Consider the following 18,076-nt stretch of genomic DNA (forward strand, 5'->3'; position numbering starts at 1 on the left):
TATTTACCGGAGCGACCATCGCCTCCAACACTTTTAGGGCAAGTGATTGTTTATTTAAGGGCACTGACTGTGAAATTATTTAATTGTTATTGTATTTTTACACATTATCATTTAGTGGACATTTCTGTACAGTGTAATATTGCGGGTATGACGCTAAGGCAACTCAATTTTGACTTTTGTTGTTATTGACTAAAGCACGTAGGTTTCCAATGACTTTCTTGGCTACGTTCACCAACAACAATGTAGATGGCGTTGTGATAATTACCTATTTTCTCATTACTCGGGTACATAATTATTCCAAAATACAATGTAATGACAGAAGCATAATATAAAAAAAATTGCTTGATACTCACATGTGTATAGAATTATGTTGCTAACTATATTGTTTCTCTTTATTTTGATCAGAATAATAACGGGTGGAAGATGTAATTGTGCCTGGGTGTAATAAAAAGGGTCATCACTTTCGCCAAAAACAAAGATAAAAAATGCATATGTCTGTTATCTATGAAATTAGAAGGATAGACGAAGAAAAATGTGTACAGCGCCATCTATATTGTATTTGAGGAACGAGGCCTGGAAAGTCCTTCATTGACCTCTTGGCTTTGTTTGATCTTGAAAATATTGAAAAGACTTTTTCTTTAAAACTACTTTTAATTGGTTTATGGGTTGCTGAAATATTAAACCGTTCATATTACACAACCTTTAATTATCCAAGCGTGTGATCATAAGCAGTTGGTTGGTGGCAAAATTATAAGGTTCGATACTTGGTACTGAAATATCGTGTAAGTAGGTATGTATGTGATTTCCAGCTTATAGTTCACATACATTATATTCGTTCTCCGTGGTATAGACCTAAGAGGTCGTACTTGAGGTTATTAACAACTTGTTCGATTTAAATGTGTTTTATTTTTTTATTCCATCAGGTAGAGAATACGCGTGATTGAAAAAAAAGAAAAAAAGAAATTGTGTTCTGTAATACGTAAGAACAATAATAAAATAAAACACTAACAGAGGCAATGGGACTATATTGCCAATTTCTTCCACCAAAACCTTACAACTTAGTTGTCACCAAAATTAGTTTTAAGGTCAGCTATGTCTTCCAAGACATCAACTGAGAACAATGTAACCAAAATGTGAAGCCTCCAAATTACTGAACAGTACAAATGTAATTAAACTGCACCGTTAAACTGCAGTTCATCGTAAAAGTTAAGTAAAAGCATCTTAAGATCTACGTCGGATTCACGTTTTATGCGAACTGTGTAAAGAATGATGAATAATTTTCTTTTTAAAGCTACTTTTATTATTGACTTTGTAGTCATCTAGGTTCATAGCAACGATTGGTGAAGAAAAAGAGAAATATAGAAAAGTTTGTATCGTAAAATTGGGAATCCGGGAATCAAATTCGGGACCAAGAGACAATGTGCAGGGTCCACTTCGACGAACATGATGATCTGGACCATACGGAGACAGGTTACCAGCCTTTAATGCAGAAATAAAAAAATAAACTTTTTAAAGATTTAAAAAGAGATCATGCGAGAGAATTTAGACATCAAAAGATTAACGCTGACTTATTTGAAGAAAAATATGACAAACTTTTTTAAAAACTAAATAAAAAAGACAGTTCCAACATCCATTTAAAATTCGAACACTCCGTAGGACGGATGCGGAGCACATAAAACGGTCGACAATGTCCGGGTATGAGCGCGGCCATTCGTCGTCGACATGTTACCATCTATACTTTTAATTGGCACTAGATCTACTGCCTTGCAGCGGCAGACGCGGGGGTGTGTGGTGTAAGTTGTCGACGACATCGTGCTATGAGATTTTGACGCTTATACAGATCATCATCATCATCACCAGCCCATTAACGTCCCCACTGCTGGGGCACGGGCCTTCCCTATGGATGGATAGGGATATTGAGAGAGAGATTGAGCTCGGTGGCGCAGCGGTAAACGCGCTCGGTCTGCGATTGTTGAAGTTAAGCAACTTTCGCAAAGGCCGGTCATAGGATGGGTGACAAAAAAAAAAGTTTTCATCTCGAGCTCCTCCGTGCTTCGGAAGGCACGTTGAGCCGTTTATACAGATGTGGCGGGTGAATTCAAACATAAGAACGTTCTCGGGTAGCTTCGAAATCCGGCGCATAATATACGCAAAAATAAAACTCCAAACTTCTCTTCTTCTTTTTCTTGTCGTTTTGCAAATATCCAGTTAGAATTTACGTAAGTTGGAGACTTATGTAAGTTCTAACTGAATATTTGCAAAAAGATAAAAATATTTTAGGATATTTTGAACACAAAATATCCTAAAATTTGATCGACTTACGGTGTTCGAGGAACTACCCTCACGAGGAAAACCGACTACTTACCCTGATCTATGAGTGACACAGAAGTGTTGTTACTTGCGTTTGACTGGGTGTCATTGTACTTTAACAGAACCTTAAAATTTCGCTGAGTTTAAAAATTAAAAAAGCTGCTGAATTGACATCTTTCTTTTTAACCTCTCACCAAATTTAAACTCAGCGTAAGAGTGACCTAATGATATAATATCCTTCCATTTAAATTTTAAGAAAACGAGATCAATAGTTTTATTCGACTATACCTCTATTTTTCAATTGGGCTCGTATAGGTAACGTACGCCCTATCTATGGAGTATTGAAAGCGATTACTCCACCGATAAGCTCTTAAATAAAGACACATCTATATGTACCTCTGGTACGTTACCTCTCTCTCTTGGATAGCCATCCAACGATGGATACCAACGATGGATAGCCTTCGTAAGATGTCACCACTCGATCGATACTAGGAACCACTCTTCACCGAGGGTTCCTATAGACTAACGTGTAGGTGCTGAACCGCATCGCGGTCTTATAATAGTAAATGTGTTACTGACAAAGAGATAAAATATTCTTATTATGAAATATTTTTATAGGTACACAAATTAATTATGCATGTGAAATATTCGCCGTAATATTTGCCTTGGACCACCGCAATGCGGTTCCCTGTTTGAAATTGGGCGCATTGATTCGTTTTGCTCAGGAAACGCCGTCCATGTTACGAACATGTTACCTATTGAGTACGGATCATACTGCATTCTCCGGTCTCTCTATAAGGTTGGTCCACCTTCTTTAATTTTCTTTGTTTACTTACCTTTCATCCTATATGTGTTATCATCGACCGTTGATGGTAAGAATGACGTGATTTTATATATGTTTATCAATTAAAATATTCTATCCAACGTAATAAAAAGTAGTTAGTAGTCGTGTCGTATCGTGTCAGTCAGATTCCAAAGATTTTATGAGGGTATGTCATCGGCACGATGAAAAACGCCAGCTGCATACTTACAATATAACCAGGGGCCTGTTTAATAAAAATTACAATTGTATATTACTATGACAATTTGATGTACATTGCGAAGTGTGTGATCACGAATATTTTGCAGATTCATATTAGCTACGTAATGAACACCAAATTGTCGTTGTAATTTACAATTGTAAGTTTTATGAAACAGGCCCCTGAACTGCTTACACCTTATGTGTGGCCGTGGTAGCCTTGTTGGAAGAGTGTTTGACTCTTACTGTGATGTCTTAGGTTTGAATTACACCACGGAGCGGTGGCTAGCACTTTAAATGAACGGAAGGATCTTCTGCTCTTTGTTTTTTTTTTCACATATAAGGTTAACACTAGAACACTTCCCATTAGGAAAAGCGTTTATACCGGTAACAGATTCTACAACATTCCAATATATAGTTTATTTTCATTTTTTTTTGACACTCGCAATACCAAAAACCAAAACATCATGTCCGGTTAGCCAATAACACCATTTCAATGAACTTTTTGCTTGTTTTAACATTTATTTCACATTTTTATGTGATTTTTCCCCAGTAATTACCTTAAGCAGTGAAAGAATGCGACTGCGTGTTTCGTATGCCGACGGCAAACTCTTAATTGTACCTTTCCTTCGTGACTTGTGTTGTAAGTTGTTTTAATAGCGTGCATTATTATTTATTTCACTTATTTTATTGGCGCAAACAAAGGTAGGATATTATCGTAGACGTGGTGATCATGTGTACGGTTGTATTAGACTGGGAGAAATAGTATTAGTTTAGGAGTATAGATGTGTTTGTACAGGTTATAGATTTCCAAGAAAGGGGCGATTGAATACTTACTATTTTTATTCTTGTGATAATGTCAATTCGATTATGTGTAGATGTTACAAATGTTAACCTTCTTAATGTATATTTAAATAAAGAACATTATTTAGGTATTTTTATCATTCCTACAAATAGAATTATAATAACGTGATTAATAAAGTAAGTTATGTACTTACTTTTAAGCAGTTTTGGATAAGTACATTTTAATTAGTTTGAGCAAATAAGTGACAAAAAATTTTCTTTAATAATTGTAGAGATAGATGGTTGAGAAATTCTAGAAACTTGAACGGTGTGTAACTGAGACATGCTAATGTAATTTAGGAGACGAAGTAAGTGAAATGTGGCTGTTAAAATGCTGTCACTTTCAGACAAATAATGGACCTTTCCATCTCAAGTTTTAATTATTGCCCTAACTCAGTGGCAGTGAATCTCTACAACCGAGAACAATTCCGAATCCATTCAATTATTCAAACTTTTAATTAATATTAATAGGAGCTCTCACTGTCAAAAGAAAGAATACTGGAAGGCAGATAAAAACTCCTTAGAAATCCACGTTACCCACAGCTGTGGAGTATAAATTAATGCGAAAACAATAAAGAGGACCGTCCGAAAATAGAAGGCGTCGAGAGTGGAATAAAAATTAATTCCAAACGGTTATTAGTGGTTGGGGACAAAAGTGTCGGGGTGTGTGACAGCAATGAACGCCAAGACAACGACGATGGGAAATTAAACGAAACTAAAGCTAAAGCGAACTCCCAGATAAGTTCAGACTTTAGAGAGGGGCCCTTTAAAAAAACTACATTAAGTGCGCGCTCGATTTTGTGTACTCTGAGAGACGGGTTCAAAAAGTATCTCTTTTGTTTGTGACGTGCACTTTTATTTTGCGTCGCAGTTAGTTGATCACGGACGATGGTGGCAAAAGGACAAAGTTCTCGTACCGTTTCTGATTAGCGACATGCTTTTTGATTGAGATGCGTTTTCTGAAAATAGTTGTACGTAACACTTTCGTTATTCTGGAGAATCATTCAAATTCAATTATTCCTGCACGTACGGTAACCTAAAGCGTTCGATTCATCGCGTAAAACTTCTAAGTCTATGATGCGATTTCAATATTTTAGTATCCGTTCCGCAAAAATGTTCATTGTAAACGTTTGCAGCATTTGTACTTTTTCAGAATGTAACAGGTCTTACTTTCACATGTCAACGATGTCTTTACCCATAATTAAATTATTTATTTTAATCTGTAATAAAAATGTTATAATTTGAAAAAGAAGTTTCTAAAATAAAATGCCACTTACCTTTAGGCAACGGTTCTATAACCACTTTGATGCCGCTGACAGCAGCCAACGCCGTGAAGAGCCACAGCACTGTCATCGTTTGCTTCTGTCGAACCACTTCATCCATCTTGAAGGTTTTCTTTACCTTCGCGTCATTTTCCTGGAACAAACATAATTGCGTTGTTACATCATATACAGTTCCTAATATATCCCGCAAATTAAAAGGCGCAGAAGGCGCGCTGTGACGTGTCAGCATAATTAAACTTCGGCAAACAGAAAATTTACCCGATCTGACAACCCAAGACTTAATGCAATAATATAAGGAAAGCCGTCCCCACCTAAAGTGGGAAGGGGCAAAAAAGCTCCCAACGAATTGAGAATCTCCTTTTTTGAAGTCAGTTAAAACGAAAAAGACCAAACTCATAAAATCAAATTTTATTAATACACTAGCTTTTGCCCGCGACTCCGTCCGCGTGGCGTGTTATAAAAGAAAGATCTTTGTGTGTGTGGGAGAAAGGTTAAAAAATGCTTAATTTTATTATTTTTAAATGAGGTTACAGTATAAGTAGCTCAGTTAAATAATGAATTGTTATTAATTTCTAGATTATTAGTTTATGATTTGGTTTGATATTTTAGGAAAATACGATCAGTTTCGAAAATTTAAACAAAATTTAAAAATTACAACAGAAATACGCCGCAAAACGTCCGCCTGGAAAATTCAACAGAAAACTACCTACGAAAGATTTGAACCATCCAAGAATAGTGAAAAGTTCGCCCGCAAAATTCAATATTTGACACGACCATCAACGACGTCTGCCCTCACGCATCTGCCGCGTTCCGGTTGCTCACTCGGGTATCTGCCCCCCCTCCGCGCCTCGCCACCGCTGTCGCCGCCCCACAAACGCCGCTGCGGCCGCGACGTTTCTTGGTTGCCACTACCGCGAGCAAGCCTCTAACTCGCTTCCCGTTCCCAGGGAAATTTTTAACTTTGCATTCACTAAGGTATATGTCAAATTTCAAGCATCTAACTTATGCAGTTTAGATTTTTTCATACAATTTTTTTTACCCGCCAATTCCCATTTTTCAAAATACAGCCATAACTAAAATTTATATTTACTAAGGTATGCATGCATGCTTTTATTCGTAGCATGCATGCTAGATTGAAAACATCTATCTTATGCGGTTTAGATTTTATCATACAAATGTTTTTTCCCGCTAACTCCCGTTCCTGTGGGAATTTTGCAATATACAGTTGCAACTAAGCTTTAAGTTAACTATGGTACCTGCATGCCAAATTTCAAGCGTCTAACTTAAGCGGTTTATAATTTTTATACAAAAGGGTTTTCCCGCTAATTCCTGTTCCCGTGGGAATTTCGGGAATTCCTTTCTTAGTGCACCTCTACGGTACCTAAGCTACGTCCCTTCCTAATTTCAAGTGCCTACGTTTAGCCGTTTAGGTTGTGCGTTGATATGTCAGTCATTCAGTCAGTCAGTTTCTCCTTTTATATATTTAGATATTTCCGTCATACATGATTTATATGTAACTTTAACCATTAAGGCTGCTCACGCGACGGAAGCTTAAAAAATGCAGTATTTTCTCCCGTTTTCCCAAAATTTCCCTTCACTACTCTGCTCCTATTGATTGTAGCGTGATGAAAAGTATACTATAACCTGCCCAGGAGTATGAAGAATAATTGTACCAAGTTTCATTAAAATCCGTCCAGTAGTTTTTGTTTCTATAAGGAACATACAGACAGACAGACAGACAGACAGACAGACAGACAAAAATTTTACTGATTGCATTTTTGGCATCAGTATCGATCACTAATCACCCCCTGATAGTTATTTTGAAAATATATTTAATGTACAGAATTGACCTCTCTACAGATTTATTATAAGTATAGATATTTCTCAATTACGGTCGAGAGTTATATTTGACAACCTTAAAAGTCACTCGTGCGAAAAGACTGCTCACAAACTAATTGTCACTGTTTACGAATGAATTTATTTATATCTGAAGTCCAATTATGTTATTTTAATAGCAACAAACCCGCCTTCAATTTCACAACCCCTTGATTCATCTCTTTACGTGATTTTCAAGTCAGATAGAATTAGCAGTAGATAGTGAATCATTTATGTAAAATAGAATGTATATTGATGCAATTCACTTACAAAAGCAATATTGCTATTTGACATTTGTTGACTTTGCGGGCGTACTTTTTATTTTGTTTTATTTTTTTTCCTTGGATGGTTTTGCTTTTGGCCCCAGACTGGCTCAAAGGCCAAACGAGGCCTAAGATGAAACGAGCTCGCTCAGAGGGCGCCTGTTTTGTGGTGGTATTGTTATACGTGTCAATGTCAAATTGTATTATGGATTTTTAAATGAATTTCCTTTTAATTTAAATGAAGGCACGTTAAGCCGTTGGTCTCGGTTACTGATGTAAGTAAGTAACCGTTACATGAGCCATGTCAGGAGCCTTTGGCGGCTCAAAAATAACCCTGACACCAGGGTTGGTGAGGGTGGTAATTCACCTCACAATCCACACGATAGAAGAAGAATGAATTGTCTTTTAAGATGATTTGCTCGACCAAGTAGCTAATCCCTTCCGAGGCTAACCATAAAAGCCACGTTGCAAAAAGAAGAATAAAAGAACAAGTTCCTCAAATTGTCTGATATCCATCAATACAGGTGAGTTACAATTGAGTTCAGTGTCGACGGAAGGCACTCACTGTTCACTGATATGATCCAATCCAAGTCTCGTATAATCCTGAGTTCCAGAAGTGAGTTCTCCTAATATCCTACGCCTTTGCATTTATGAATAATAACTCAGATAAAGTCGTAGATGAAATAATGTCGTTAAGAGTGGTAGGCAACTTTTTGAGTTTTTCATACTCTCTTGGAATAATAAGAAAAAAGTTTCCGCACATTTTCAGAGATGCTAAATTTTCAATGCGGCTTATTTTGGAAAATTAAAAATTGTATATCGTCGAAAATGAGTTAAAGTTCTACGTAAGTAATGGAAATTGGAGACAATAGGCTGTAATATCAACTCTATATTGTGTACTACCATCCTACCTATCACATTATGATGTTTTTTTTTTAAATGACATTGATCTAAAAGGGCTCTCCTATATCCCTTTTCCAGCTCCAAGAAAAGTTAAACTCGAAAATCCACGTCGATCTGAATATTGTAGGATTCGAAGGATAACGCGCTAAAGAAAAATAAGAAGTCCTTTTTTTACTCGAACTCTGTGTTTATACATCTCCAACGAAGTTTAGAGGATTAAGATGGTTATGTAGACAAACTTTCTGAGTCTGGTGGATTACTGAAGTAATTTCTTTTTGATGAGTTCTCAGACGTTTGTATTTGATTGAGCTAATAAATTTCAAAAGCTTTTAGTGTTTTTGACACAATCTATTTGGTAATACAATTCAATCTGTTTTCTTGTAACAGAGATTATTTTGATATTAAATGAGAATTTCGTAAGAATTTTGTCTGGCCTTCTTGAAATGTGTCATTTCCAATATCTAATGACATAAGTTAGTACAATAAAACTAATACCTAATAGGCTTTATTATTTAAAACTATTTAGTATAATGCCTCACCATTTAACTAAAAACACAAATTAACAAGACGTGATTTAAAATACTTTAAGTACTTAAAAAGCCATCTAAACTTTTTTAAATTCTATATTTTTGCGATGGAAAATTCCATTTGATATTAATTCAGAATCATGAGCTGAATCATCCCCCACAGTATTCGTTAAGATGTCACTAACACCCTGTATACTTTAGAAATATATGATTGCACTTTTATTCAAGTAAGTAATTTTTTTGCAAAATGTTGGTTACAAATCATTTTCTAGCCATAACAAAATATGCCTAACGATTCAGACGGTCCACAGGAATTGGATTGAATTGAATTGGAAATGCAGTACGGCTGAATGGAAGTGCTCAGTCGTATAGAGGTGGCTGTAAAAATAATTACACCCAACGTAGAATCCTGCTTTGATGCTTTAATCAGGTGTCGAGGAAGACACGCCCCCGAGAGTAATTAGAACGCCTCCTTGTGAAGCTGCCACCTTTGCCATGCCAATGAGTGACAGTACTCGTCAATGAGCTTGCATTCTGGACTCGCTAAAATTTTAAAAAGATATATCTACATTCATACAATTCATATTCATTTATTTCGTAATAGTTATATTACATGTCATATGGAAAATATAATAATACAATAATGGTACTTAAGTACTAAGCGGTTAATTTTAAAGTTAAAAATTCTTCAAAGCTATAGAAAGTGTGTTCGAGTAGCCAGCATTTAAGCCTACTTTTAAAACATTTCAATGATGGCGCGTCAAAGATTGATTTAGGCAATCTGTTATACACGGTTGGTCCTGTCACATGAGTCAGTTTGCTGGACTTGGCTAGTCTGTGTCTGACAGGTTGGAGTCTATTCGCGTGCCGTAGCGTTTTTACGGCCTGGTCCCCGCGCAGTCGATACCCGTCAATATGTGTGTATACGTACACAGCAATTTGAAAAATGCACCGTAGCAAAGTAGCAAGATCGCGCCACATGTCGAGGAACGACACGAGCTACCCGCCACAGCGCAAAACACGCACTCCCTAATTTGCCACATAGCTTCCCTATATGAGCTTCCCAGGTTAAGCTGCGATCCAATTCATAGCCCAGAAATGTGGTAGATGTCATCTGCTCCAGTTTCATGCTACCCACGTAGGTTGCTATAGGCATCGGTGACTTACCGCCCAGGTGGAAGTGTAGGAAGTGTGTCTTGCTTAGATTTAAAGCTAGGCCGTTGATACCGAACCACTGCGATAACTGAGCTGCGCTCTGGTTCAACCTTTCTTCCAGTTGTTGTAGACTAGGAGCTGTAACGACGCAAGCGACATCATCGGCGTACATCGACACCTCTCCAGCGTCAACAGCCTCGGATAGGTCGTTTAGAAGCAACGAAAATAAGATATTTGACACCGAGGAGCCCTGAGCCACACCCATAGCAGTGCAAAGCGGGTTAGACCTCACACGACCGCCACAGGCCACCAACACTTGTGACCTTCCTTTCAGAATGTCTGCAAACAGTGCTTGTACCGGGCCTCGTATGCCGTAATGAACCAGCTTGTTACCGAGCACGGAGTGATCAGCAACGTCGAAGGCCTTTGAGAGGTCGCAACACAGCACCGCCACCTGCAAACCACGCTCCCGCGCGTCCATGACGCGTCGCACCACCTCCCTCGCTACTCCGGTTGTCGAACGACCTGCGCGGTATGCATACTGACGGTCAGAGATGGCTTCAGTTGCTTGTAAGAAATTTGTGAGTCTCTCACTCAGTCCATTTTCTAATATTTTGGCGACAGCCGGTATAACTGAAACGGGTCTGTATCCATCAATATTTTCTCTCCTTCCCTTACCTTTAAAGAGCGGCGATATTTTGCTCCTCTTCAAAGACAAAGGAAAAATACCGTCCCGAATGCACCGATTGAACACGCAAGCTAGCACTGGAGAGATCTGATCGGCAACCGAGTTCAACAGAGCCATAGAAACCTCATAAATATCTTTAGTGGGCTTATGCGGTATGCGTATTTTAATAATTTTGCGTACTTCATTTGGAGTAAAATACCGCAAACGAAGAGACCGATCAGATGGTGGGCGCGCGGCGAGCAGCATGGTAAGCACGCGCGGCAGGTTCGCCGCAGGCGCTGCGCAAGCAGCCGCAGCACTCACAAACCGTGAGTTCATGGCATCCACGACCTCCTTCCTACACTTGAACTTCACACCGCTAGAGTCTACGGCTATGTCTGTGAAGTCAACTTTAGGCGTATTGTCTTTCCCTCTTTCTTTATTCACAACCTCCCATACGGCTTTACAACGATTTTGGCTATTGCTTATTAACTTAGAATAATGGTCTGTCTTTTTATTTTTTAATAATAAATTATATTTAGAATCGGTATTTTCAATTAAATTTTTAATAATGTCACAGTAAGGAAATTTATTCTTTAATTCTATCAATTCAAATAAAAATTCTTTAGTATTTAATATGTCGTCTGAAATCCAATTATTATTATTACTATATTTTTTTATATTATTCTTTCGTTTCATAGGAAAACAGTTGTTAAATTTGTTATAAATTCAATACTCAACTATTGATTGCACAAAAGGAACATAATACGTAACACAGGAATACAAATTGAACAAACGCACAAAACGCGGCCTTATAGCTAACGTAGCAATTTCATATATATAATAAACTCACGCCCCTAATCCAAGTGGGCAGATACGCATGTAATCTACAACAACTTATAGCCATTTTTCATATGTATATATCAGTCGGTTTTAACAACATGTCCTGGTAGACATATGGTATATCTATGATGTTTGTCTTTGGTTTTGTGTCATTTCACAGATGTCATTCGAATATTGTTTTCTGTTCCCAATAAAAATGCAAGATTTCACCGCCGATTAATTGAATATATTACAAATTGAATCTATGTTTTCTATAAATTCGCTCCCTCTCTAACAAAAAAGCAAAAATAAATAATAATGGTCGGTTCGCAGAATTTGAAAAGGTTATTTTTCTATGTAAGCTCATTAGAAAACTCTTATTGAGTACAACAGTATCCTGCAATATGCTGCTGTATGTAAGTACTCCAATGTATATGAATTTCTCCGTATTAAATCTTCATCTCTCGTTATTATTACCTAAATAACACTACCAGATTTTACCATTTAAATCCTGAATAGCGACAAGACAGAAATTAGCTCCTAAATCCGTACAGAATTGCAGCATTCCAGTTAGCAAAATATCATTGACATCAATAATAAGTTGTCAATCTATCAACTGCAATCGACATAAATGTCCAAGTATACTGGCACTGTAGTTAATGCCTTAAGAGTTTCAGACATTGCGTTTAATTTGTGCACATACTGAATAGGAATGACAGATTAATTTGCAGAATTTATTGTTCTTAATTTGCGTTTAATTACTCAAACCATTATGCAGTGATGGAGGATTCGTGATATGCATGATGTTAGCCTGTCTATTCTTCAAATGGTATAATTAATACATAATACATTAATACAATTTTTTATTTTACAAGCTTGTATTTACTTTTCTGTGTAAAGTTCTCAGATATTTTTAATTCAATTTGTACTTTTGCTTTTTTATTCCGTCATATTTATTTTGTGGCTGTTAAAAAATTGTAATTGTAACCTTCTTGTATGATGACAAAAAGTTCTTTAGCAATTCCAAGTAAAATAGGTAGAGTACTTGGGGCGTCTCGTAGATCCATTTAACAACCTATTTCATCTTTTCAAACGGACGAAAGGTGGACTAAAGCAGAACCATAATTACGGCCACCTTTCATCATCTTTTTAACGCCAGCATCTTGTGGGCACTGGCTGGTTTTAATCAGGTGTCAAAGAAAGTACGCCCATCCAAGTAATTAGGACACCATCTAGATTTTCTACGTTCACTGTATATTAAGGAATGGGATAAGGGTGCTATTAATTATTCAATGTATGGATGGCAACTAAGATCTGCAGTAATTCGTTTGGAGAAGTTCGGTCTTGTAACTTCAGCCTAATTTTCTGGAGTGATTTTATATATATCCATGTAGACTAATGGAATAGCATGCACGACTTTTGCAATATTTTGTGATTGTGTGTCATACAAAGATTTTCCATTTTTATCTACGTTGTTTACAATAGAACTAAGCCGTTGGTCCCGATTACTATTTACTGATGTAAGTGAGTAATCGTTACATGAGCCATGTCAGGGGCCGTTGGCGGCTCAATTATAACCCTGACACCAGGATTGATGAGGTTGGTATTCTACCTTACAACCCACACGATAAGAAGAAGAAGACAATAGAACTAGCCAAATGATTTTGATAAGTAAACATTTCTTTTTCTTACTCAATATTTTATAACTATTATGTAGTTTCATTTCCGATAATTCGTGTTAGTGTTTAATGAATATATTTTTTTCCATCTTTACCAACGTCTGCTTACGACGGGATTGGCGAAACGAATGAATGAAGGAATAAATACTTTTTACTTCAGGATTTTGATAGTTATATAAATATAATATCTAATTATTTTCCTTAGGTACTCAATCTTTTAAATTGTTTACATAATTCGAGTTTCTCAGCTCGTCGTATCTTTGCTAACCTATACATTTAATAATGAGACAAGCCAGGCTCTTTGAAGGAAATTTTTAATGAAACGCCGTGGAATGGTTACAAAAGCGACGCTCCAGAGCGTAATAGAGCCTCAGAAGCCGCTTGTTTATACGCTCTACTCGCGGCAGCTGTTTTGTACTATAATATGCAATTATGAATGTTTCTTGAATAGTTTTTCGATGTAACCTGTTACTCAAATTCAAATTCAGAAGTATTTTTACTAAATTGTTAACATAGTCACACTCTGAATTGTCAATTTTTAAATAACAAATGTCTCACCGCCTAGAACTACTGCAGCTTCTCAAAACCTGTATAGCTGAGGAAAAGTTGCTGCAAGAAAAACGAAGTTATAAACAGTTGTACTCATACAATACTTTACAAATACAGACAGTTTGACAATACATTGACCAAATTGGAGAAGTCCTTATAAAAGCTTTAGTATTACCAACTCTGAAACGGCGTGTGTGTGTATCAATCGATTGATGAATGTGGAGGAAGCAAGAGAAGCATGTCAGGATCGAAGCAAATGAAATCTCTAATCTCTGCTTACCCCGGTGGAAAAAAGACGTGAATTTATGTACGTATGTACTAAGACAATAATTTTGTAAGAGTAAGCTTATTTAAATTCTTTATAGAAATATTATAGATGTAGAAGAGAGGAAAATACATGATATAAATCGTAATGTAGCACTTAAAACCTGTGAAAGTATTTGAATTGTATTACCCAATCTGCGTTGTCGGGACTCTTTAAGGGAGCTGTTTAAATAAATAAATATACTGACGGTCGCAAGTCAATATATTTATGAAAACATTATGTATGTACGTAAAAATGTATCTCTCCTTCCGAGAAACTGTGAAAGGCATACTTACAATACAAAGAATAAAAATAAAATTGTTGTTCAAAATTCTAGATTAAGTAAATTAAATTCATCTTTTTTGGGGTTATGTATACGTTTTTACAATAAAATACTAGATAATATTTTAAATTTGTCAGAGAATAAATTTAAAGCTCACGTGAAGCTTACTTTATGTAAAAAAGCTTATTATAAGATTAATGATTACCTAAATTATAAAAATGTCTGGTATTGAATGTGTTCCTCTAGTTATTAAATACTTGTAATGTACCCTCATTGATTTAAAAGATGTGTTGCTGTTGCAGTTTCTTGTCATTTCTTCTCCTCAGCCATGACACCTTGCGAAATGACGTAAATTCAAAAATGTTAGATTGACCTTCAACAAGTTTATCCATGATAATTATGTTGAATAAATGATTCTGATTTCTGATTTCATGATAGTGAGTAAACAATAAGAAAAACAAAAACATTAAAAAGAGGACACGTAAGTAGCACTTCGTATTTCACCGAAACTCCGGCAACATTTATAACTTTAAACGTTAACTAGATGGCAAAAATATATATTATCAAGTAAGTACATTTGAACCGTAAGATCTTGTAAGATTCGATGCCTCCAGAATATTCACTTCAAAGGCCGTACTAATTGAGTTATTAAAATTGTGTACTACGTTATTAAGACCTTTAAAAGCCGCTTTACGCTTGACAAGCCAAGTATTTTGGTAATCTTAATTTGACAGTAGTAATTTTGTTATGGAGATGATAATTAAGATTTTCTTAAAAAGGAAAAAAAATAAACACAAAATCCTGATGCTTCATCAATTTAAAATTAAGGACCTAATATCGAACCTTAAGGTGCACATTTAATTAACAAGAATTTTACAAATGCTCCAGACACTTTTTTATAAAATTACAGTCGTTTCTGTGGATTTGTGTTCCAAACAAAAATTTTGTTCTTACCGTGTGTCACCTTACCTCGTGAGTGCGAGCGAAACAAACAGCCCGCCCCCTTAATCCTTAACGGCTGCGCTTAAAGCTATTTAGACAAACGTAATACCCATCGGGGGTGAGGTGAATCTAGGTCGGAACCGATATGAATTGGCGCGGGGCGGAGTGTGTCCGATCTATACACGGAATAGGAGAAAGAGGATGAAAGGCCGTAACGTGCATTTTGTATGAGAACCGCTGTCGCCGGTGCAACCCTACTCTCTTTTACTACTACTCCTGCAAAACGATAACTACAATAGCTCTACTGCTTCTCAAATTCCATAGCCACTTTACCGACAATGTATATTTTATGTCATAGACTGCAATTTTATCATTACTTTTCGTAAGATACTGCATACAAAGGTATTTTTTTGATAAATAGCCTGACGATCATACTAAGGTTTTTAGCTTTCCTGTAATAAGGAGGGATCTCCTTACATGATAGTCGATATTTGATTTTCTGCTCTGCAGGTTATAATGCGCAAGAGGATCTTTTAATATACAATCGCGGAGCTCCGTGTGTCGCAAAGTTAATGTATGAACTATTTCCTCATTATTGTTTGGCGCGCGTTTCACGCTTACTTGGCTCTTCCTACCTCTTTCTTCTATTCCGTGGGTCTATTCTTCAAAAAAAAATCGTCACTAATAAGACGTCATATTTGCTTTAGTAGAGATTAAGCACTCTTGCTCTGGTTTTTTTTAACATGACTTATTGTAGATTTGTCGCAGATGGCGTTAACTACTTGGCTGGACAAAAGTCTTGCTCTGGCAACTTAGTGTCTATAATGGGAATATTATTTTCCCACTTATTACCTATTTGTATTTTTGTACGTTACGTTAGTTTTGGAAAAGGCTGAAATTTTTCCTTGCTAATATTTTTTCCCCACAAATTTAAATGTAGCGATATTTACGTGTAGCACCTAAGGAGAGTGCATTGCGGTAGGGCTGCTGAGCTGCAGAGCTCTCTAACTATTGTTAATGACCCGACTAGAGTATAATTACACTTTTTTCGCACCTCACCAACAGCAATTCCACTAATTTCGTAAGTTACTAACTCTAGGGGAAGTTTTTATTGTGTAAATGCGAGATAATAATTTTATGTGGAGTAGCAAGGGTTATTTTTAATTGCAAGGTAGAGTTTATGGATTTAGTGTAATAGGGTGAATTCTCTTTTTTAATTAAGCTCGCAGGAAAAAACGGGTCAATGTTTTTTTTTTATTTGTACAGTAGTTGTTTTGTTTCATAAATGTAGGAATTCCCTGTACTAGAATTTAATTAGCTACAGAGTTTTTAGCATTGCACTTGATATTGATTTAAAAAAAAGGTAAAGTTTTGATTGCATTTGTAAGGATTATACATTAAACGGAAATAAAAAATAATAAATAAAATTAAGTATCTGTAGGAACTTTATACAACAAAAACTTTAGGGAGGATGATTCAGACCATGATCCTGAGTTGATATCAAGTGGAATTGAGGCAAAAGTATGGAATGGAAAATAATTAAAAAAAAAAAAACACTTTTCATGAATTTTCTGACCGGAAATTCCACTTGATATCAGCTCAGAATCATGGTCTGACGCATCCCCCTCAGTATTCGTTACAGTGTCACTAACATCCTGTATATAATTGATTGTTTACATTTAATTATTGTGAGAGTTCTTGTTCATAAAATATTGAAACCTCACTTATTAACAACCGCATCTCTACCCACTAAACTAAAGTACAGCAAAATCCCAACGGTGCCATCCAAAATGAAGATGTTTGAAACACCAAAATACAGGTGTAGTAAGTTAACAATGAATAGGATCTATAATACAGCGAGCGAGTTGATAAACAAACAAAGCGAGTAAGCGATATCTGGAGTTAATTCCGTCGTAATGCTAACATTATTCTCAACAAAGACAGTTAAACGGAAGATAATCAGCGCCATGGTTTACCATTGAGCTAAGATATCCAGCTTTATCGTCTTACTGACGAGATGAAGTTGCTTATAAAATTGACAATCTAAATAAAAGGACTGCTGGATAGATCAACTTAAATTCTTAAAAGAAAAGAAAACTAGAACTGAATTTGACAGAAAATCAGAAAAGAAAGCTAAAAAGGCAATCAAACAAACTGTGAAGTATACGTGAAAAGAGATGCTCTGAAACAGATGGACAAGGAATTACTAGCAACTATATAATAAAAACATAATACTGTCGTCCTTGTTTTAGAAAACTCGTCGTTAAGCTCAGATCCTTTTCAAGAGATTTTTAATTCCAAAAGTCCTCCGCGATATTACCAAACAATAGCGGAGTCCTGACTCTCCTAAAGATTTTCAACAAAAAATAGCTCCTTGTTCAACACCTGCCTTTACCTTAAGAAATAAATCGAACGACAGCTCCAGCGTGAGACAAAGGAATATTTTCTAGCCTATTATCAAAATTATAGTCAGTCTCCCGTAGTCGAGGAACAATAGAAATCTTTACTTCGCTATTTTAATAATCTCCCAAGAGGTGTATTGCATTTTATGGACAATATTGTCGTCGTAGGCATTGCGTTCTTGTTACTAAACGGGACGTCGTTTGAGACAAGTAAACGAGGCATTGAGAAAGATCTTAGGTGTCTTGTCTCG

The 18,076-nt window shown here is 36.2% G+C and overlaps 1 protein-coding gene across 1 annotated transcript in view; it reads right to left on the reverse strand.

The window, feature by feature from the left end:
- The window catches only part of LOC126373095 (semaphorin-2A-like), a 624,036-nt gene that overhangs the window by 213,587 nt on the left and 392,373 nt on the right, over positions 1-18,076 (reverse strand). Inside the window, exon 5 of the mRNA XM_050019093.1 lies at positions 5,449-5,587. Coding sequence (XP_049875050.1) covers positions 5,449-5,554 — 106 coding nt within the window. The 5' untranslated portion in view covers positions 5,555-5,587. The remainder of the gene's footprint in view (positions 1-5,448; positions 5,588-18,076) is intronic.

This window comes from Pectinophora gossypiella, chromosome 15 (genome assembly GCF_024362695.1).
Source record: "Pectinophora gossypiella chromosome 15, ilPecGoss1.1, whole genome shotgun sequence".
Lineage (NCBI taxonomy): Eukaryota > Metazoa > Arthropoda > Insecta > Lepidoptera > Gelechiidae > Pectinophora > Pectinophora gossypiella.